The sequence below is a fragment of the Hyaena hyaena genome, unplaced genomic scaffold (genome assembly GCF_003009895.1).
Source record: "Hyaena hyaena isolate Hyena2069 unplaced genomic scaffold, ASM300989v1 scaffold_13, whole genome shotgun sequence".
NCBI lineage: Eukaryota > Metazoa > Chordata > Mammalia > Carnivora > Hyaenidae > Hyaena > Hyaena hyaena.
In genome coordinates, this window is record NW_024080645.1 from 2940213 (window position 1) to 2964248 (window position 24036).

At 40.9% G+C, this 24036-nt stretch overlaps 1 protein-coding gene across 1 annotated transcript in view; it reads right to left on the reverse strand.

Moving 5' to 3' along the window:
* IQGAP1 (IQ motif containing GTPase activating protein 1) overlaps nucleotides 1-24036 on the reverse strand; it is a 101554-nt gene that overhangs the window by 46694 nt on the left and 30824 nt on the right. The window contains exons 3-10 of the mRNA XM_039256899.1: nucleotides 19927-20083; nucleotides 18102-18179; nucleotides 13830-13906; nucleotides 8840-8907; nucleotides 7608-7721; nucleotides 6651-6829; nucleotides 5852-5936; nucleotides 1232-1395 (exon numbers count right to left, since the gene is read on the reverse strand). Coding sequence (XP_039112830.1) covers nucleotides 1232-1395; nucleotides 5852-5936; nucleotides 6651-6829; nucleotides 7608-7721; nucleotides 8840-8907; nucleotides 13830-13906; nucleotides 18102-18179; nucleotides 19927-20083 — 922 coding nt within the window. The remainder of the gene's footprint in view (nucleotides 1-1231; nucleotides 1396-5851; nucleotides 5937-6650; nucleotides 6830-7607; nucleotides 7722-8839; nucleotides 8908-13829; nucleotides 13907-18101; nucleotides 18180-19926; nucleotides 20084-24036) is intronic.

Below are 24036 nucleotides of genomic sequence, written 5' to 3' on the forward strand. Positions count from 1 at the left end.
TTCCAGATACCAGTACATTTAAAAAAAATAGTTTGTGAGAAGCATCAAAATATTGAGATAAGATGTTTATAGACTCATTAGCACATTAATGCTGATTACTTTGGCCATTATATGTTGGGGATCTGTAAAATGTACACTGTCCTCATTCAGACAAAAAAGAAAGCCACTCATATTTGTTCTAAAAACCCACTAAGTACAATTGCACAGTGTACTTTTACTGCACATTAAGTACTTTCCCAGTGTTGGCCAGAAGAAACTAGTGACGTGTGTTTTCTTTTAAGTAGAAATTCCTAAAGTAAGAATGTAGAAAAGATTCAAATTTTCCCTAATGGCTTTTAGATGGGGGATTGAGAAGGATGCTTCAGTGAAAGGGTGGTCAGGTTCGGAGGGTGGGTGTGTGTGTTTAAGAGGATTTACAACTCTAAAAACAAAAGAGAGCTAAAAATGTATATTTTACCCGAGGACTTTTTTTTTTTTTTTTTTTCAAGTAGGCTGTAAGCCCACTGCTGGGCTTGAACTCAGGACCAGGAGATCAAGACCCGAACTGAGATCGAGAGTTAGACTCTCAACTGACTGAGCCACCCAGGCACCCCACTTGAGGATATTTTACAAACCTACATTTAGGGGTATCTGGCTGGCTCAGTTGGTTAAGCATCTAGCTTTGGCACAAGGCATGATCTTCTGGTTCATGAGTTCAAGCCCCGCATCAGGCTGGCAGCTCAGAGCCTGGAGCTTGCTTCAGATTCTGTGTTTCCCTCTCTCTGCCCCTCCCCTGCCCACACTCTCTCTCAAAAATAAATACACATTGGGGCGCCTGGGTGGCTTAGTCGGTTAAGCGTCCGACTTTCGCTTAGGTCATGATCTCGCGGTTCGTGGGTTCGAGCCCCGCGTCGGGCTCTGTGCTGACTGCCAGCTCAGAGCCTGGAGCCTGTTTCAGTCTGTGACTCCCTCTCTCTCTGACCCTCCCCTGCTCACGCTGTCTCTCTCTCTCCTAGAAATAAATAAAACATTAAAAAAAAAAAACTTAAAAAAAAAAATAAATACACATTAAAAAAACTTTTTTCTAACAGATAAAAACCTGCATTTATTGCGGGAGAAAAAGTTATACTAAAAACTTTAAGTAATACTATAACTATAGGGAAAAGAGACTCCATAAATACCTTTAAATGACAGCATAGGATTCGAATGGCTAAATGTGAATGTTCGCGGGTTCGACCCAGGACACTGTTACCTGTCTCTTCTGCTGCCTATCACTCAGGAGCTGCTTGAGGTACCAGTCACTGTTCTGCTGCTGCAGGCCTCGAAGGCCCAGGGCTGGGGACTGCAGAGCCTTGAACAAGGCCAATGCAGCCCCCTGCTCCAAGGCCAAGTCCACGTTTGCTAATGCAGAAGAAGCTGAGGAAGAAAAAAGGCCAAAGCTTAAGAAAACACTTTGTGAACATCACAGCTGAGAATATTTTTCCTTCCCCCAAGCCAATCTCAATTTCAGATGAGGGAAATATAGTTCAAATGGCCTTTATTCTGGAATATCACAGAAGCACAAGATCTTGGCATTGGAAGAGAACCTTAAAGTCATCAAGTCCAGGGTCCCCAGCCGGGCTGTTCATCAGAGTTAACAGATTCCTGGACCATGCCTTGGGCCTACTTAAAAGCTTCCAGATGTAGACACCCTGGCACCGATATGGGGCACTGAAAGAGGCACCGATACAAACCAATTCAGGTCTCAATTCCCTCTAAATGCCAAATTATTGCCTTAATCACTACACAGGAGAAAGTCTCTTCCACGGCAACTTACTACTTCTTTGAGCAATTTTGCTTAAAAAAAACAAACCAAAAAAACCTGTTAAAGCTTTCACCCTAGTGCTGACACTTGAACCTCTTTCTCCATGATGGTCCACCCCCGGCGAACAGCCTAGGTCCTCCTTTATAGCAACAGCCCGAATCCCTCCATTACCCCGCTCTTCCCGAAACACACCCCAGCCAGGAGTCGGAGCCCAGATAGCGAGGGCAACCGACCACGTGGAAGGGAGGGCTGTCTACAGCCTCTCGATATTCTCTACTTCCAGCCACAGAACCTGAGGTCACACAAGGTCCTTCAGTTCTTTTGCTAGTGAAAACCTAGATGTTCCTTTACCTGAAAATAATAAAGACACCTTCCTCATAGTGTTATTGTTAAGATGAAATAATATACATGAAAGCACTCTGCATATTGAAAATAAATAAGGCATCAGGTTGGATGTCAGAATATTGTATTTTCTGATTTCAGAAATAATAGCCACTGGGAAATGATCGTTATTGTACAATTTTCAGTTTCTTTATTTTTAGAAGAGAAAACAATTCTCCCTCCATGCTCCACCCAGGGATGAACAACTGATTTTATCACCAAAGTAGTAAAACAAATCAACCACATACAAAAATCAAAATATTTGGGGTACAGCAGCACTTACACATTTTTAATCTTTTCATTATAAAAAAATAATATAAAGTGTCAAAAAGAAGAAAAAAGAGAGTTTTAAGTTTCAATGGATTTGTGGTCTCACTGTACACTCCTAAGAGACTATTCACTTCTTCCGAATGATTATACCTGCAATTCAGCTAATTCATTACCACACCGAGGTGATGGCTCTTTCAGTCAGGGCTACAGGTCTACGTGACCATTAGCCAAATGAGCACCTGCTCTGTGCTGCAAATACAGTTTTGAACAAAACAAATTATCTCTGTCTTTGTGGAGCTTTTACAGGAACAGGGACACAAAATAAACAAAATCAGGTGACAACCAGGCTTTCTCTCGGTTTACAAAGGAGAATCTCAGATTCTACAAAAAGCTATCTAAAAAAGCAACTAGTCATTTGTGTTTTTACTGGAAGCATAAACTTACTACATAAATATGTAAATATTTAAATAAACATTTACTAACATTTACACTATAAAGATGATAACGTTTAGAACATTATTTAAATATTTTCTTCCACTAAGCTTCAGTTACTTCTCCTTGTTCTACTTAAAAAGTAAAATAAAAACTTTCTCTCATTTTTAAGTATTTGGCCTGCAGCTTTCTCCTGGGGCACTGACTTCATTGCTGGTTCTCACAGCCTTAGAGAAAGAATCTTATCTATAAATTATGTTAAGATAATTCCTTGGACCTAAAGTTCCTATATCTTCCTAGCCTACAACTTTTTCTTGCTTCAGACTTGCTCTACGATTACAAAAGATTGTGCCTTGGGGCGCCTGGGTGGCTCAGTTGGTTGGGCTTCTGACTTCGGGTCAAGTCATGATCTCACAGTTTGTGGGTTTGAGCCCCGTGTTGGGCTCTGTGCTGACAGCTCGGAGCCTGAGACTACTTTGGATTCTGTGTCTCCCTCTCTCTATGCCTCCCCCATTCGCTTGTTCACTCGCTCTCTCTCAAAAATAAATAAGCATTTAAAAGAAGAAAAAAAAGACTGTGCCTCTATAAGGCATCTTGCCTTATCCTCCCTTATTTATCCAGAGAAGGTTCCTACACAAACCTCCAAAGAGAAGTCATCTTTCCCTTCTTTATTCTATGATGCAGCCCATACAAACTTTTGCTACTTTGTTCTAAGCAAGTTCCCCTGAAATTACTCATTTGCATGTTTATTTTCCATACTATGTTGAAAGCTATTTGAAGGAATTTGTATTTTTTTCCTCCTCTGATCACATGAGAATATGTTTTAAAGAACTTTAAAAATATATACTATGGCTCTCCCCTCACAGGTTTATAACAGACTCTCACAGACTTTGCCAAGTCAAACTATCACAGTTATAAAATCCTAAACGATATAGTAGGGAAAAAACCTGGTAAAACAAAGAGTGTTTTATGCGCCATCTGTAGCAGGAAAAATGCTAGACTTTCTTGTCATTCAACAGTCAAGTATAAAAGGACACTCTGGTTTATATCTGCTGGCCTGAGTATTCATACAGACACAGCACATCACCTAAACGTGCATGGAACTATTACTCTGTTCAGAAAACTATTAACCTAAATGAACCAGAATGGAACAGAGTACAAATATTCCTGGTCAGGATTCAGAGTTCCTGATCATACAGAATTGCTAAAATATTATAAAGGTTCTCTATAAAGAGTATAAAATCTTATAAAGTGTCTGGGTGGCTCAGTCAGTTAAGTGTCCAACTCTTGATTATGGCTCAGGTCATGATCTCACAGTTTGTGAGTGTTTGTGAGTTCGAGTCCTACATGGGCTCTGTGCTAACAGCACGGAGCCTGCTTGGGATTTTCTCTCTCCCTCTGTCTCTCTCTCTCTTCTCCTCTCCACCTCATGCTCTCTCTCTCAAAATAACTATAAATAAATAAAGTCTCTCTAGTTATTCAGAGTATTCGTTCAAGAGAGAAATTAGAGCCTCCCAATGAACAAAGAAGACACGAATTACTATTATTATGACCTTGAGCAAACCAAGGTCAAACCTGTTTGAAATCAAATGTAACCATTATGCCAGGAATTACAGGGATCTCAAAAGAAGCAGAACTTATAAGTAATCTGTACTTTAAGGAGTTCACAGAGATGTCAGAAAGGAAGGCAAGCAATATAAGACAATATTTAACTGAGTATAAAATCGTGTGGTCTATAAAAGCTGTGGGAGAGATGGAATGGGCTCAGGTGAGAATCAAGCTGGACCCTGAATGATGGGTGTAATCGGAATGAAGTTAGGAGATAAGGTATGAGGGCATTAGACTGAGAATACCTGATTAGCAAAAGCTATAATAACACTAATGTTTACTGAGGACTTACTAAATACCACATAATTTACATGCATTATCTCATCATCTGCATGACAACTTGTGCCACAGGTGCCCAGTGTCACATAACTATTAATAAGAGGCCAAGAGGGGCGCCTGGGTGGCTCAGTCAGGTGAGCATCCAACTCCCAGCTCAGGTCATGCGTGATCTCACAGTTTGCAAGTTCGTGCCCCTCATCAGGCTCTGTGCTGACAGCTCAGAGTCTGAAGCCTGCTTCGGATTCTCTCTCTCTCTGTCCCTTCCCCCTTCATGCTCATGCTCTCTCAAAAATAAATAAATACTAAAAAAATTTTTAAAAATAAGAGGCCAAGAAACCAAGTCCCAGATCTGAGCCACTCCAAAACGGGACTCCTTTCATGAGCCATGAAATGGACAGAGTGAATATGGGAGACAATTAGGCAAATGAGTTAGTAAGGAAAGTACTACACATAAAACACCACATACAGAACTCCACTGGGCTAGGGGCCTGCATTCTTCCAGCAAATAATAAAGAACCAATGCAGGTTCTTTAGCAGAAGAGTGACAAAGTGAAAATGACACTTTCAACAAAGTAATTTCTCAAAAGTATGTAATGTGTATATACAAAAATCATTTTCTAAATTTCATTTGTTTAAAAATATGTTTTGAAAAGGATATGCATAAAAATGCCAATAGTGGTTATTTCTAGGGAATGAGGGGCTAATGTTTTGTGTATTTTTTGTTTACTTCTGGATAATTTGTATTACTCTCTGGAAGAAAAATACAACTAGAGTATTACTTTAAAAATAGGAAAAAATCACTACTTTGATTTTTTAAAAACTGTATTAACAGAGGGTGAAAGAGTAAAATCAGCTAACAAGGCAAGTCCAGAAGCTACAGCAGGTGAGCAGAGAGCATTGCAAGGGTGTGCCTGAAGACAAGTAGCTAAAACAGAAGACAGACGAACACAAAAAAATAGTAATAAGCGATAGTTCCTAACCAAATCCAATGATACCTAAAATAAACAAACTTAAGCCATGTCATCAGCACAAGAACAGATCAACACTCACATTATTCCGTAACGTCCCTCCAGGTACCTGACTCAGGGACATACTTACTATTGACTTTGTTTACATTGCCTTGAATTTCAGCTTGAGTGAGCAGCTCCTCATAAACGTCCCTCTCTCTCTCAGAGTTTTCTGTCTGAAGAGGAGTAAAAAGTGTCATAAATCATTTCGGGTCTCTAAGAGACCCACAGCAACATGCTTGTACTTCTCCCCCATCACAAGAGAACAAAGTGTAAGGGTGTGGCTTACAATCCTTAATGAAACCCCACTTCATTAGGTTATGGGTCGCTACACAAATACCAACTGAAAACGAAAAAGCAGATCTACTTATAAATGACAAGACCAAGGGTCCTTCCAGAGTTGGAGAACATGAGCCTGAGCAGGAAGCACCGGTGAACCCTGTCCTGCCCGCTGTGAGCCTGCATCCCTGCCTCAGGTCTGAGCAGAATGGCCAGACCCAAGGACCGGGTCTCAGAACTTCAAGAGTTTGCACAAAATTCAAGAGTAAAATAAAACTCAAAATGGAATCTCATATCAAAAGACTGCATACTATGTGAATCCATTAGCATTTGTTTGTAGTTCTAAAAAAGGCAAATACCGTAATCTGTTTAGACTGAAAGTTGCCTGGGGTCAGGGGGCAGGGGGTAGGGAGCAGCAGAGGCTGACTGTGAAAAGAGACCTGGGGACTTTGGGGATGATGGTTTGGTAACTGTATACATTTGCCAAAACTCATCAAACCATACATGTAAAATGAGTGAAATCTTATTGTGTGTAAATCATACTTCAAGAAAACTGATTTTAAAAATAGAGTTACACTGAACAATAAAAAGAACAGATGTTCCATTTTTACCCTGTTTTTAGCATTTGTCATCTTCTCCTGCTTGGCCTGATAAAGCACATCCTGGTAAGTGGAAGCCAAGAGATCTTCAAGATTTATAAGCATGGCGTTGGGGTTTCTCAGAGCCGCAAACGTGTCAGCTGGAATTCTACGGTCAATAGCTTCATTGATGGCAATAACGGCAGCATGCACTAAAAAAAAAAAAAAAAAAAAAAAAAAAATTCAAAACATAGAACACTGAGGTAATACAGAGTAAGGGACACACACAACACATACAAAACATTACAACCCCCGATGCAGAGAAAGGCTCGTTACCATAGAGAAATAATGACTGGGGTTGGAGAACCGGCTCCCTGAATCCTGTAAGCCTCGTCTCTTCCTTCAGATGCACAAAGCCACAGCTCTACCTGTGATCCATGTCTAGGAGGCTGAGTTTGGAATCTCACAGGGAAATATTCATAAAAGAGCCTTGCAAGGAGTGTACTTTATGGATATGTTCACCCTTAATCATCATATAAATATCATAAAAAAAAAATAAGAAACTCAAAGAGGGACTGACGCGTAGAACTCAATTTCTAAATGCTTTCATTGTCATCAGAACCATCACTTACTCCCAAATAACAATAACCAGAGGATGGTAGCAGCGTTACAACTACATCTACTAGGATGCCTGGGGGGCTCGTCCATTAGGCATCCAACTTCAGCTTAGGTCATGATCTCATGGCTTGTGGGTTCGAGCCCCAAAGAGAGTGGGATTCTCTCTCTCTTCCCCTCTTTCTCTCTGCCCCTCCCTCACTGGCATGCATGCATGCACGTTCTCTCTCTCTCTCTAACTTAAAAAAAGAAAAAAAGCTACACCTACTGACTTGCTAGCAAAATTCCTAAGGTCCAAGACCATCATTATAGCATTCATTACTGAAAGTGGTAGCAACAATCCCATTTGAACCCACAAAATTTCTTTCTCCTTACATGCAGCTTCATCCACTGAGAGTTCGTTGGCCAGGATGCCCCCGATCTTGCTGAAGGCGGGCATCTGGATCCCATACTTCTCCAGTTCAATCTTCATGTTGTTGATTTCCTCTTCTACAGGAAGAGATGAAGACCCAGGTGAGCAAGTTAAGCACCCTTCCGAAACTCAGAGAAGGAAACAGTATCCCCAGCTACAAAATGGGATTAAGTGGTAGCCACCTCATAGGGTTGATATGATGATTTAATGAGAGAATATATGGAAAGCACTTAACATAGTATCTGGCACATAACATACACTGAGTAGACATTAACTATTATTACTATTATCAAGAGCATCAAAAATAACCAGAATGTGAGAACAGCCCTACAGAAAAACGTTTTTCACAACTGCTACTTGCAGCATTTCGACAATGAACTTAATGAACGGAGCAGCTGTAAGGGAAGCTCCACAGTGACCCGCAAGCCAGCCAGCCATCTCAGTCTCTGCACACCAAGTCACTAGCTGCTATTGAACAATTTTCCTTCTAAGGCAGGAAGCCAAATGATAAAGAAACAACATGTGAGGTTTGGCCCTTTGCCCTAGGTCTGGTGAACAACTTCCCTAGAAGGAAAAATATCATAGATAAAAGTTTTATTAAATTTAAAATTCCCAAGCCTAGAAAATAATGAGTAGTTCAAAAGGTCTGAATCTATATTACCCCTAACCAATACTACTGATGTTCTTTTTCTCCCCAGGCCCTCATCTCTTCAAGCAAGCATCTGACTAGAGCAAAAACACATAGGATAAGGTAAATAAGCTAAATTTTTAAATTAGTTAACTGTCACCTGTGCGTTATCTCAGTCCCCACAACACACCCCTGGCTTTGCCCCCAGCAAGAACTTGCTAGAAGGGAAGGGGAAAGACTAACTTTTTTCACCAGGAATGGATATTTCATGTTAGATGCTAATACGGTATTACATATTTGCTGTGTTATATATTAATACTATTCCCACTTTACATATAGGAAAATGGAGACTCACTCATCATACCCATGTCAGAAACGAGAGACAGAGCTTAAAATTCCAAGTTTAGCATTCCTCTCAACACACCAGGAGAAATAAGTTACTTATCCTTCTTTGATCTCTGTTGCCAGAGTATTTTTAAAGCCCTATGTCTTTAAGATTGGTACTGTTGACTCTCCAGGCTATTTCCACATAAATCAAGCATTTCCTGCCAACTTGCAACCCCTTACCTGTGAAGTCAACCTTTCCATATAGGTCTTGAATCTGAGGAGCCAGGCCTAGTTTGAACAGGTACAAACTAGAAGACACGATATGCAAAAAACAGTTAGGCCTCCCCCTGCACCGAGCTGCTGCTCTGAGACTTAAGGGAAGGGCAGCAAACATTCTGACCTCAGACTCCTTTCACGCCACCATATTCCCCTTCGCAGTTACCATGCTTCACCTCAGAACCTTTTTTTAGTTTTACATGACATCGTCCTAGAAAGTCACATAATGCAATACAAAAAGCACCGGGCTGGGAGTCAGAACACATAGGTTCAAGTCCCAGTCCCGGTACAAACCCAGTGTGTAACTGGATGTTAACATACATGTAAATATAGTTAATCTAAGTGGAGAATCTTACTTCTGTTTACCTTCCTGTGATCAATAAGCTTTAAGCAATAAGATATTTGAGAAAAGCCTCATGAAAATGATTCAAATAAAAAGTCTTATTTAAACTGAATTCAGAGGCGCCTGGGTGGCTCAGTTAGTTAAGCGTCCGACTTCAGCTCAGGTCATAATCTCACAGTTCGTAAGTTTGAGCCCCGCATTGAGCTCTGTGCTGACACTTGGAGCCTGGAGCCTGCTTTGGATTCTGTGTGTGTGTCTCTCTCTCTCTGCCTCTTCCCTGCTCTCTCTCTCTCTCTCTCTCTCTCTCTCTCTCAAAAACAAACATTAAAAAAAAATTTTAGGGGCGCCTAGGTGAGAGATATTCTGTATCTCCCTCTCTCTCTGACCCTCCCCTGCTCACACTGTCTCTCTCTCTCTCAGAAACAAATAAAATACTAAAAAAAAATTTTTTTTAAGGGAATATTTTAAGGAGATGGTGGAGCTATGAATATAATCATGATGACCACTCAGGTCCTCTCGCGCAGCACGGAGAGCGCTCGGACTCAAAGCTGAAACTTTAAAGTCCCGCCAGTAAACAGCCCTTTCCAACCTTTGCCTATTCTGCTGTGCCTACTTTTATAAATAGCTGTTAGGTACCTACAATGTTTAGCTTGTACTGAGCTCAGGTTTATTTTTCTTTTCTTTTTTCCTATTTAAGCTGTACTTTATAGCAATGGGGAAAAGGAGGCTATGTTAGCCCGCCAGGATTCCTGTTATCTTTGCTGACTGCAGAGGGACCTGGAAGAAGTCACTATGCTGGTCCCCAAATTCTTAAAGACAAACATAGCAAGTGACAGGAAACAGAATCTAACACAGTCCACGATCTCTGGTCTAAATTCTTTGGGCTCGATGTGAATTTAGAATTTCTCAGATATTAGAAATGTTTTATAGTATACATAGTATTATATAATGTTTGTTTATTTAAGTGCATACGGTATTATACGGCATCCCCAGCAAGCCTTGAGGCAGCACCCCTAAACAAACACATTACTATTCTGCAGAGAAAGACACACATAATCACAGTAAGTAGATACCTATTCTAAATAACCTCAATTCTGATCAGATTTTGCCAACAAATGAGTTTGAACCAAACTTCAAAGTAATTTTCAGCTTTTACATTTCTTTTGAATTTAGGAGATATGATGGGCCAATTTAATCCCACAATCAGTTCTTTAAAAGATAAAATATCAGAGGAAATGGAAATAAAGTACACAAATACATGCAAAATAATAAAGAATTGGGGTCTTATCTGAGGGTGGAATGTAATCCAGAAAAGTAATTTAGCAGGACTAAATACAGTGACTATCTCTGGAATAATGCTAGTCAAGATGGAAGGAAGGAAGGAAGGAAGGAAGAAAGGAAGGAAGGAAGGAAACAGGGAGATAATGCTTCATTGTTTCTATGGATCCAAAAGGGAGATGGTGCCTCACCCCTCACGGTGAGGTGAGGAATCTGTCTCGAATACTGTTGTACTATGTGGTAAAGAAGAACCTCTAAGCAGGTATAAACTGCCTGTATATTAATGGCTGCTAACCCTTCAGGAAAAACACTCCAGGGAGGAAAGAAATCATAAATCACCAACCAGAGTACATTGCTCTGTATATACTTTCTAAGCATGGGCTGCAAACTGAAGAGAAATGAAAAGCAAGAGCAGACTTCCTTCCCAATTGTGACTCCATCATGAGAAAGACAGAGGTACTTCTTCATCTCTAGTTCAGAGGCTTTGAAGGCTGAGGACCCAGGCTACACTGCAGAGAGCCATGGCTGCAGAACTCAAAGAGAGTTCTGCCAGCTCAGCCTCTTGCATGCCACGTTCAGATATCCATTGTAGGTACAACCTTCACAAGGTTATCAACACAGACCTCACGTAACACTAAGCCAATCACAATACTCAGAGTTAATCTGATTTGGGCTCAGATGCATGTATATTTGAAATCACTGCAATCTGAGTATTCCCCTAGATCCCACCCATTCCTATACATTTTTTAGAAATTCTTATGTTTTTCTTGTTTGTCCAATATTATGCTATGTACTTTAGGGGGGAAAAAAGAAATGTAAAGCATGACCTCTGTCTCTAAGACGCTAAAAATGTAATAGAAAGACAGTAAACATATAAGAGAAACAATATATAACTTAGAAACAAAGAAACACAGGAGTTTAGACAAAGAAATGAGCTGGAGTCAGTGGAAATCACAAAACATCACCCAAGAAGGTAGGAATTCAATGAAAACTTGACTGGATACACTGAGATAAACATGAAGAGTTAGCTGATAAAAAGAAAGTACCATTTCCTTTTTTTATTTATAGGGCACAAAATAATTCCCTTGAGCTAGAGAAGGGGGAAGGAAGATTTGTTATAATGTATGACTGTGACACAAGCATTTATTGACTACCTACTATATGCCAGGCATCTAAATACTAGAGACACAAAGATAAACAGAAATAGTTCTTGCCCCCAAGGAGTCCACCGCAAGCCAGCTCTAAGAACGAATAACCAGAAGACGACGTTTAAAGGCCCTATACTGGAAGTAAGAGGTATGGACAGATACTAGAAAAGCACAAAGATGGGAAGGAGCTAATTCTATCTGAGGGAGAAGAAGTAACAGAAGGTATCAGCGAACAGGTGGCGTTCTACAGCAGGAGCTGGAGAAGAGCATGTAAAGGGCGCTGCAGGCAATAGACACAGAATAACCAAAGGCACAAGAGTGTGTGGCATGTCTACCAGTCCGCAACGATATTCTTTCTTTTGTAGGTTTCAGACTGATTCCAGGGATACCAAGGGGCTGGCCCATGTTCATTCATATATATATATATATGTATATATATATATATATATATATATATATATTAGGCATACATATAGGATGCTTTATAAAATGGCAGCCCCCTGGGACGCCTGGGTGGCTCAGTCCGTTGAGCATATGACTCTTGATTTCCTCTCAGGTCATGATGTCACCGTTCGTGAGTTTAAGCCCCGTTGGGCTCCGCACTGGCAGTGCAAAACCTGCTTGGGATATTCTCTCTCCCTCTCTCTGTTTCTCTCTGCCTCTCCTCTGCTCACTTGCTCTCTCTTCTCAAAATAAATAAATACTTTACTTAAAAAATAAGTCACATCAAACCAAATGGATAGCCCAAGCAAAGAAACCCCATACTCACAGCCCAATTACTTCCCCACCTTCTACTTTAGCCCCATGGCCATTAGGCAAACTTGCAGCACTTGGACTCACCACACTACCAGCACCTACTCGCACCCGACCGCACCCTCTCCACGCAAACCACCTCTCCCTCCCAGTACAGTACTCTGGTGATTCTAAGAGTCAACGACCTGAAATTAAGTCATCTTCCAAATTTACTATGAAATTATGAAAAAAGTGTACTTTGTTTCAGTTCCTATTTATCATATTTGTTTGACATAAAAATTACTGAACCAATGGCTTGGTGAGGACCTAGAAAACTAATTAAAAATCAACCATTTGGTATTTGCTGGCATTATTTGAAGATGTTACCAAATTCAGTTATACTACTAAAGTATTAAGACAGTGCATTTTTTAATTCAGCTATTGGCTTGCAACAAAATAGTAAACAGTAAGAGTTTTGAAACATACATACTTTTTGCAAATTTTAAGAAATTTTTTAAAGAAATTTTAATGGAAAAGAAAGGAACTGCATTCCAACTAAAATGCACAATTCACAGGAGCAGTAGATCAATAATGAAATACTATACTATGTTTTCAGAGCAAATTATCTGCTATTATGGGAACAAATAAATCTCTTCTCTCTACTCCCTAGAAAAACACAGCTGTTTCTCACTATTTTGTTAAGACAAGAGTATCCTATGCTATTTGAAAATTCTGAAGCTGGGGCACCTGTGTGGCTCAGTCGGTTAAGCGTCCGACTTCAGCTCAGGTCATGATCTCACAGTTTGTGCGTTTGAGCCCCGCGTCAGGCTCTGTGCTGACAGCTCAGAGCCTGGAGCCTGTTTCAGATTCTGTATCTCCCTCTCTCTCTGACCCTCCTCTGCTCACGCTGTCTCTCTCTCTCTCTCTCTCTCTCAGAAATAAATAAAACATCAAAAAAAAATTTTTTTTAAAAAGAAAATTCTGAAGCTAATGTAAAACTTTCTTATTACATCATGGACAAAAAGCTGTATCTTCAATTCAGATGTTCCTAAACTGCTTTTTTTTTTTTTTTTAATTGACATAGAACCGATATATAACATTAGTTTCAGGTATGCAACACAGTGATTCGATAGATGGATACACTGAGATGTTCACCACGGTAAGTCTCACTAACGTCCACCACCACACATAGTTACCGACTTTTTCTCCTTGTGCTGAGAACTTTTAAGATCCACTCTATTAGCAACTTTCAAATACACAATAGACTATTATTAACTATAATCTCTATCAGGTACATTATATCCACAGACTTACTCATTTTATAACTGGAAGTTTATAATTTTTGACCCCCTTCATCCATTTTGGCTACCCCCTAACCCCCACCTCTGGCAATTTAGCAATCTATTCTCTGTATCTATGCACACTGTTCATTTTGCCAAGAAAATCTGATTACCTGAGAGCATGAATACAGTAGATACATCTTGGCATGTTTTTTCGGTCGTAGATATCTGTAGTTTCTGGGTAAAAAATCTAAGGAGAAATAAAAGAAGCAGAGTAAGGTATCCATCTACTGGATCATTCACCAACCATCAATAATACAAATAAAAGAGTTAGAAAACATTATTGCCATTCAGCAAGTAACTTAATTAGACAATTAATTCATCACAAGTAAGACAAGGAATAAAATGCTATATAACAGAATAAAAAGCACTAATTGGAAAAGCCTTGTTTGGTCAACCCACTGAATTTCACCAGGTATGTGAAAGTGATTTGCTTACTGCGGACTCAGACATAAGCAGATGAACCAAGCTCTCACCCAGTTGAAATCACTGACACATGTAGGAAGCTTTGAAGGACTATAATCTTCCCAGTTACTATATGCCATGCCTAGACTGAGTAATAACTAAACAATGAACGTTTCCTTAAGTGCTTTCGATTGTGCAAACTACTACATTTAGACACTGAAAAAAACTACAAAAAATTAAGAGGTGTTATGTGTGGGGCACCTGGCTGGCTCAGTTGGTGGAACACGTGACTACTGATCTCGGGGTTTTGGGTTCAAGCCCCACTGTGGGCACAGAGATTCCTTAAAAAAAATATTTTAAAAAACACGTTATATCCTTGGGAAAAGTGAAAAGACACACAGACGAAGTGTCTGGAACAGAGGCTATGCATAGGAATGTGGAAGACAGGTGGTTCTCCTTGGTAGCACTTACCACAAAGAATCAGTTATTTGTGTTATTATCTGCTTGCCTCTTCCAACAGACTACAAGCTACATGTCTGTTGCTCAATGCCAAGCATAGAGCCAAGGTCATGGAAAGGGCTCTGTGTATAATGAATTAATGAATGAGGCCGAATAGGAACACAGGTTTAGATTGGGAGTAATCGTCAATTTCAAGACCTATCTTCATGGTGATGTGGCACTATATGTACCATTCGTTCTATAACTTACGGGGAGAAGAGGTAACAGTGGTTTAGAAAAGTCAAGACTGAATTACAAGGTGATCAGAAGAATCTGGATGAGTAGTAAAAGACCTTAACTAAGGCAGTAGGAAGAGTACTGCAGCACCCTGTATCTATTAGAATCCTTAAGACATTGTGTTTGCTTTCACGCTCTCCTCACAATACCTATGGCTCTCAACTAGAAAGAACCGCCCCCTTTGAGAGAGATTGGATATACCAGAATCTCTTTTCTGAGAGTTTGTCAAGCTCTACATGCTCACCTCCCAAGACTGACATGTCTTCTCCTGAAAGGTGAACATCGTAGTCATGGTGAGCCACCCTTCCCGTAAAAAGTACAGACTACATTTTAGAATGTAATAGAAAAATACAATTGGGTAGGGTAGGATGTAATCAGATTAAGAGGACCCTGAACGTCAGACAAGTTTGAACTTGATATGCAGGTCACAGAGAAGTCCTAGCCCTGGAGCCAAGGATAAAATAACAGAGCCTCGGGAAGATCTGACTGGAGACAGGACACAGGATATATTGAATGGTGGAGAAATTGAAGCTAAGGAGGCAGGCTGATAAGCAGTCTGAACAGATAAAAGGAACATTTCAAATACAAGAGGAAGGCCTGGGAATAACTGCATTTAGGAGTCCAAAGTAACCTTAATAAGATTCTGAGACAGGATGACTGGGAAAATAAAGACAGGCTACCGTTTAGTATAGAGGAGGGAGGTTCACTTGGGGGAAGAGCAAGGTTTACTTTCAGACAGGAGGAGTTCTAGCTAAGAGAAAGCTATCCAAGGAGAACTATCCAGCAGCCATTTGAAGACAGTGTGTTTATCTTATAGCAGAGTCTTCAAAATAACTGAAACCATGAGAATGAGAGAATATAGCTAAAATAAGGATTGCATCTTAAGGGACACCCACCATTAGGACATGGGAGGTAGAACACATGAGGAAGACAGGACCAGTTGAACAGATTTAAAACAATTTAAAAATCAAAGTCAACATCGCGAAATAGTTCCTGGAGGAGGTGGCCTACAGGGCCAATTATAATAAAAAGACAAAAAAGGTAAGAATCAAAAGCTTATCACTTTAAGTTTCTTATTTAGCCTATTGTACCATAAGAACATCCCTGAAAACACTATATATATGTATTGTCAGTTACAGATCCTACATTTCATATGAGCGACAATTTTTAGGCTAAGTATCATTAGTTCACATCACTCAAGTCTTCTGGACCTAAATCATGTAGGGCGGACATTTCAAGGCTGATGGCCACGGTAACCCTGCTGTCCCTGAAAGCCTTTGGGGAATTCTATGCTTGGTGCAATGCGGTCCAGGACAATATACTACCATTAGTAAACAAAAACAAGTAGTAAAATTAAATCATTAAAAAAGCATTTTGTAGTAACAATACCACTCATAATAGCACATATTAACAAAGCTTTTAGTCCCGTTCATAAAGGTTAAATCATCATTGCCAATGGGGCGTACTACATAAAAAACAGACACAAGAAGATACAAGTGCACAGAAAGGCAAAGTAGGTGTAAGAACCTGACATAATGCCTCTCCTGACATTTGTGGAGCCTAATTCTCAAACCTACCAGTGTGAGGAACAGAACTTCAGTACTTGGCTCTGAAAAAAAGAGGACAAAAGCTAGTCTTCTGCAAAGACTTGGCTCTGGATTGAACTCAATTCAAGACACAGGTGTGCAAAACTACGCTAAATATCAAGAGTTCATTTCTGAGTGGTTCTAGCCACATTCAGGTTCTCCCCATCTCCCTTTTTTTCCTTCATCTTTCTTTGGTTACAACAGTTTAGACTCTACAGGAAATTACAAAGAAAATAAGAACCACCCCTTAATCCCATTCACACAGGAATGAAAACTACTTACTATCTCCTTACAGACTTTTCCCAAGAATATTCACTTTTTCATAAAAATAGAATCTCACCTTAGCCAGAACACAAACTCTTATAACCTTCGCCTGTTTTGATTTTTCCCCAACTTAGCACATCACAAACATCTCCCTTTGTCAACACAGATTGATATCATCCTTTTTAATGGCTGGTATTAGTGTTCGATTGGCTGCAACACAATGAATATCCCTAGTGAAGGAATATGTAGGGGCTATCAATTTTTTCTCTCCTAAGCAATGCTGAAAAAAATCTTACATATCCATCTTTTTGGATTGTAAGATTTATTGGGAAGGATAAATTCCTAGAAGCCGAATTCTTAAGTCAAAGAATACGGAAGAGAAAAAGAAAAAGAAAAAGAGGTTCATGCCTCTAAGAGCTGATAATACAGCATGGCTTTATGGATTCAAGATAGGACGGGTGGGGGAGGAGGCGGGGGGGGGGGGCAGGAGGAGGGGACCTAGAGCTGGCAATCTTACTAAGAGCAGTGCTAAATAAACTATAAACTCCTGAGAACACGCGAGGATGCACACTTACTCCAGACTCATCCACTGTACACATTAAACACATGCAATCTCTGTCTAGCAATTACACCTCAAGAAAAATGTAAAAAAAAAAAAAAAAAAAAAAAAAAAACTACAACCATCGCCAAAACAAGATATAAGAAGTACATGTCATTATATTGCCTCTACAATTTGAAACATAAAATAATAACCCATCATGTTCTCTTACAGAGGATTATTCTGCAGTTGGAAAATAACACTTCTAAAATATTTCCTCAAGTCAAATTTCAATTTAACAACTTTGTAAATGAAAAAAAACAACAACAACAACAACACTGAATTGTATACTTTAAAAAGGTAGATAGGTAGATGTGGGGGCACCTGGGTGACTCAGTCAGTCAGTCAGTTAAGCATCTGACTTTGGCTCAGGTCATGATCTCAGAGGTCATGAGTTCAAGCCCCACACTGGGCTCTATGCTGACAGCTCAGAGCCTGGAGCCTGCTTCAGATCCTGCGTCTCCCTCTCTCTCCGCCCCTCCCCCAGCTTGTGCTCTGTCTCTAACAAATATATTTTTTTAAATATTTAAAAGATTTCATGCAAATTTCATATAGTAAAGGTAAACGACATCATAGGGAATTTCTCTAGGGTGAAGTAAAGTAGGAATGAGAAAAGTAAAAGTAAAAGAACAAAACTATTTCCTAAATCAAAAAGAAAGAGATCCTTTAAGTACTTGAAAAAGAAGAAAGAAAAAAAATCACCAAGATTCAATTGAGAATAATTTTATAGGTAGAATGAGAACTACATGCCCAAACAACCTTATCTAAACCCGAACTATGAATATCACATAAATTACCTTCGGCAATCCAATCTCATCCATGGCATTCAACCACTGAATCACGTTATCAGTATGTCTAAAGTGCAGGCCAGTTGCCTAGAACAAATAAGAGACAATTAGGCACTGTTGGCAATACTGAGGCAAACACTAAATAAAGACTCTTTGCAAAGTCCCCTTATGAGACTTTGCAAAGTCCCCTTAAATTTAAGGTCTGTCTACAGCATTATGTGAAGATTCCAATCCCCAAAACCTGAATCCACATCTCAGCCCCACTCACTTAAAACTCTCTGGAGCCAGCCAGGCTGACTCAGTCAGTAGAGCACGTGACTCTTGATCTCAGGGTTGTGAGTTTGAGCCCCACGTGGGGTGTACAGATTCATTTAAAAAAAATAAAATCCTTTAAAAAAATTTTTTTGGAGATCTTCCTGTGTAGTTGTCCTCCACAGAACATGATCTTTGGATTTCAATTATCTTAGATTCAGTTCCTGGCCTGGCTGTCTCCTGGTGACGTTGGGCAAGTCACTTCACCCTTTTGAGTTACCCCATCTATAACACCTATATGTATATAACATCTATAGCTTGTTGTAAAGATGCAATGGGAAAATGTACATAAAGCAGTCAGGGTGGTGGTAGCAAGCAGGTAAAAAATACAGACTGACATATTATTAAATATGTTAATCAGTGTTTTGATACTACACAGATAAATATCCCCCTCTAAACCTCCATGTCTATTTTTCAGAAAGATTTACTCTCCAGAGGGGAGGAGGGTTTATTGCTGTGCAGTCTCCACTCTTCTTTAAATGTCTTGCTGCTCGGGGTGCCTGGGTGGCTCAGTCGTTAAGTGTCCTACTTTGGCTCAGGTCATGGTCTCGTGGCTCCTGAGTTCGAGCCCTGCATCGGGCTCTGTGCTGACGCCTCAGAGCCCGGAACCTGCTTCAGATTCTGTCTCCCTCTCCCTCTCTCTCTGTCCTGCCCCCTCTCATGTTCTAAGCATTAAAAAAAATTTTTAAATGTCTTGCTAATCTGGTGCTCTTCCCACATGGTGTGCCGCTCAACAGAACAACTCCAGAGTTGCCTTCAGAAAAGGAAAGCTTGACTTTGGGTGGTTAATTTTGGTTTACCTACACCGCCCTTGTCATCCTTTCAATTTAAACATAAAACATACAAAATCTCTTTTGATTCGGTCTTCATCCTTAGCTCATTCCAAGTTCTGGCCCAATTCCTGTAGTGGCCCCACTTATATCTGCTCTTGGTTTCTCAATCTTCCACTATCTTTAATGCTCATCCTTTTCCAAATAGGCTCTCGTGGGAAAGCTCCCCCACAACAGATTTTGGTCCCTGTCAATATTCCACCTTAACTAAGCAGTTGTCTTCTCAAGGGCCCTGAGCCACAGGAATCAAACCCTTTCACGTAACTTCAATTTCCTGAAACTGGACTGCTTTCCCAATTTACCTTGAACTCCAGGGGGACTTTTAGTTGCTAGAGCAACCCTTAGGGGGACCCTAAAGTTGCTATTGCCTTCTTGGCCACAAATCTCAGCGCAGGGTTAAAATTAAAGTAGTAATTCCCCCTAGTTACTTCCTCAACTTCTTAATAAAAAATTCATCAAGGACCATGAAGATTTCTAGGTACAGACCATCGTTAAGAATTGTACCAGAAATACAGATAGCCATCTTTCGCTACTCTGACTTTGCACTCTTTTCTCCACTCTGCCAGACGTTTTCTTTTGTTGGAATAAACACACCTACACGTATTTCTCAGTAACTCTTACACAGGATGAAGTCCACTAACCTTGTCTCCTAAGTTTTTGGAGATTAAAGCACCGAGCAAAGAAGGGCTCACCTTGTATCTGGTCTGCTCTCGATCGTAGATCTTCTTCAGGGATACCACTTTGGGAGAGAAGAAGTTTCCTAGCTTGGCAAGGTAGACCCCGTTCCTAAGTCCTTCCTCCAGCTCTGTGGTGGGAGGCAGGTCTTCCCCGAGGCAGGCTTCCATCCACCTGCACAAAAGGGGAGAGGACATGAGAAGAGAGGGAAGGTTCGAGCTCTTCCTTAAGAGACTCTGAGCCTCACTTCCACTCTCCTTGGAGGAGTTTAAGTTCAACATAAGCAATACTCCTTTAAGGTACAGTTTCACACACATCTTTGTCCCGATCCAGTCAGATCTCAGAGGTGAGGAAATTAGGAAAAGCCCCAAGCATCATGGCCACCTTCTTCTCCACACTGCTCTCCTCTCCTGTCACAGCAGAGCCACCTGGCTCCTCAGACCACTAATGCCCAGGAACCTCGGCCTCTAACCCTCAGTCTCTGAGTTATTCCTGCAGAACTCCTAAGAAAAACCATTTGTAACTGAAGCCCACAATTCCAACTGTTCAGAAATTTAAATTTATTGATGTTCTTTTCCAGTTTCAGAATCCACGGTGAACGTCTAGGTTCAGATTTTGAGATTCTTTTGGGGTTACATGAATAGCCAATTATCTCAGCTAAAATAGGGAAGGAAATGCCAATGGAAGCAGTAAAAATGAACTCCTGTTTTTCAGAGGGTGGGGGGAGGAGGCTGTAAGGGGGAAAGGAAAAGAAAATTCTCTTTCCCCCCTAGAATACCTCTCAAGAGATTTCAGGCAGGCCCAAGGTAGACTAAAGTACACCTACAAATATTTTCTGCCGACAAAAATGTAGGTAACTAAAAATTATTTAAGGCAATGATTTTTTAAAACCATTTTCAAGTCACAGAATCCTTTGAATATCTAAGGAAATGCCTCCCCAGAAAAAAATGGGGTCTACCTTGCTATATACTTAAATTTAATATCATTTCAGAGATTTCACTGACTCCAGATTAAATACCCCTAATTTAAAACTACTCCACTTGGGGCACCTGGGTCCTGAGTTCAAGCCTCACAATGGGCATACAGCTTACTTTTATTTATTTATTTGTGTGTGTGTGTGTGTATATATAAAACTATTCTACCCAAATTTTACACAGCCAGTGTTATCCCCACATTCTTCACCACAGTGGTAAAAAAAACTCCCCAAACACCGGATATCACCTGGTCTATTTCACTAGTATTAAATCTGTAAAAAGACAAATGAAAAAATATTGAAAGACAGAGCCAGCTGAAGTAAAAACTACATTTACGACCAAGTAGGACAACATGAAAATGAAGCATTTATAATCTTCATTGACAAACAGAAGCTTAAATTAAAAGGCAAATAAAATTGGAAGAAACACTTAACTATGCCATATTTTATAGACACACACACATATCCATGAAAATTTACATGAAAACACAAATGTACCAATAGAAAAACAGGCCAAATAATATGTACATGTATTTATGTGTTTTTATATAATTCTTTGTATTAATAAAATTGCTTCAAGGATATACAATAGACTCAAATTTATCATGCTTCTATAAATTGTTACTTTTTTATTAAAGTGTTCCTTTTATAATTCAGATATAAACTTTCTTGTATTAATTCTATTTTTCCAAACTGAGACTACGGCTCAGGATTTTTATCAAATGATAAGGAAAAGCAACAATTTCCTTGTTTTTCTCAAGTTCTACAAACAGTCATCGAATGTGCGTAAATAAATAAATACAGGCTGGGTACAGGCATGGCTGGAGAATTTTCTGATGAGGTTTCACCTCTGGCCTGTCTTTCAGGCGGTAGAACTTAAATGTCACAAGGTGGAGAGAGGGGGGACAAATGAGTTTTCCAGAAGAGTTGTCCTAGTGACTAAAATCAGACACCAATTTGTAAGCTACAAAACCCAAACTATACGTCTGCCGGAGCCCGAAGCCCAGAGGCCAGCGTGGAGAAGGACGCAGGTCGCAGGCGGGGAAAGCAGCCGTCCCGGAGGTCGCCTCCCCTATAGCGCCCCCCGGGATTTCGCTGCGGACGGGACGCGGCGCACACCCGCTGGCAGCTGGCAGCCCCGCTCTCGGGGGACAGTCCAACTTGTGTTCTCGTGGACAGAAGCAAAGCCGGGACAACGGTCCCCTAAGCCGAAAACACGCTTCACCATGAGCCGCCCTGAGGAGAAAAGTCACTTCTCTTCTCCCCCAGACAAGGCAAACACGGAGGGAAGACTGTGGAGGACGAGCACGGCGCCTGCCTCCGCCTGGAATCGGAGCCCGTTTCCAGAGAGGGTTCGGGGGTCCTCCGACAGGGAACTCAGGGCGCAGGGACGCCCCCGGGGGCCCCCGAGCGCGCACCGGCCCGTCCAGGGGTACAGCGCTGCCCAGCGGCGCGCGCAGCCAAGCGCACCTTGCGCCGCACGAACGTCAGGCCGGAAGGGCTGGCGAGGGGGCGGGGCGGGGGGGCGCCCCCAGCCTGCGGGGCCCTCGGGGGGAGCACCCTGGGGCGCCCCTCCGCTTCACAGCCGATCACCGCCTGGTTCGCGTCTGGGAAGGAAGAAGGTTAAACCAGGACCGGACCACTTTGAAGAGGGAGAGCGAGCACTAAGCAGGGCGCTACGTTACTCTCTCATTTTCAATGCTGGCCGCAGCCTAGAGTCTACGATGGCCCCAAGAATATACCACACACCTCCTGTCCGCCCCCCAGTGCCATCCGGGATGGCTCCCCCTCCGTCGCTAACCCACAGAATCACAAGGTGAGAGCCAGGAACTTAAAGCACTGCTAGGGCAAATCCCTTTGTGGTTCTTTTTTCTTTTCTTTTTTTTTTTTTTTAAATATAAGCATACACATCTATTAGAAAAGATTATTGGGCTTTTCTCAATATTTTATAAATATTTTCCATGTTATTATACAATTTCTGAAGACTAAACTACATAAAAATTCTACCAAGTAAGTGCTTAATTGGTCACCTATGTTGAACACTTAGGTCACTTTCAAGTATTTTCAACTATTAAATAATATTCCAAGGAACATCTTTGTACACAATGTTCTTCTGTATTTAGAATTCCTAAGGAAAGGACTTTAGAAGTACAACTCCAAAATAAAAAACTATAAACATTAAAGAAACATTTTTTTATTATCAAAAAGCTATAAAAAGCTACCCCAAGGCTACACACACGTGCACAACCCCCTCACTTTACAAGTTAGAGTCGGGCCTGTCCAAGGTCACCGGCTAGCTGGCGGCAGAGGCAGAATAACCAGGCCCTGACTCCTAGTTAAGAATCCTCCCTCAGTGCTCTTCCCACGTCACTCAAGAGCCTAATGGGGCTGAGCTCTACAAGGCAGTCTAAACAGGGCAAAGGGTCAGATAACCCCCCGAAGAACCCCCCCCCCAGGAAAAAGGCTGGTGTATCTCCACTTTCTGCCCACTAAACAGGGTTTTAAGGATTTCAGTTTAACTCTAAATCCACCACGGATTCTCAACTCAGATACAAAGTTTTCTTATAAAGCATAAGCATTTAATTTAGCTTTAGAAATATATTTTATATTTAACAAATGGTGTTGGGAGAACTGGACAGCAACATGCAGAAGAATGAAACTAGATCATTTTCTCACACCATGCACAAAAATAAACTCAAAATGGATACAGGACCAGAACATGAGACAGGAAACTATCAACACCCTAGAGGAGAAAGCAGGAAACAACCTCCTTGACCTCCACCGCAGCAACTTCTTACTTGACACATGCCGAAAAGCAAGGGAATTGAGAGCAAAAATAAACGATTGGGACCTCATCAAGATTAAAAGCTTCTGCACAGCAAAGGAAACAACCCACAAAACTAATAGGCAACCAACGGAATGGGAAAAGATAGTTGCAAATGACATATCAGATAAAGGGTTAATATCCAGAATGTACAAAGAACTCACCAAACTCCACACCCGAAAAACAAACAACCTAGCGAAGAAATGGGCAGAAGATATGAACAGACACTTCTCCAAAGAGGACATCCAGATGGCCAACAGACACATGAAACGATGCTCAGCATCCCTCCTCCTCAGGGAAATACAAATCAAAACCACACTGAGATACCAC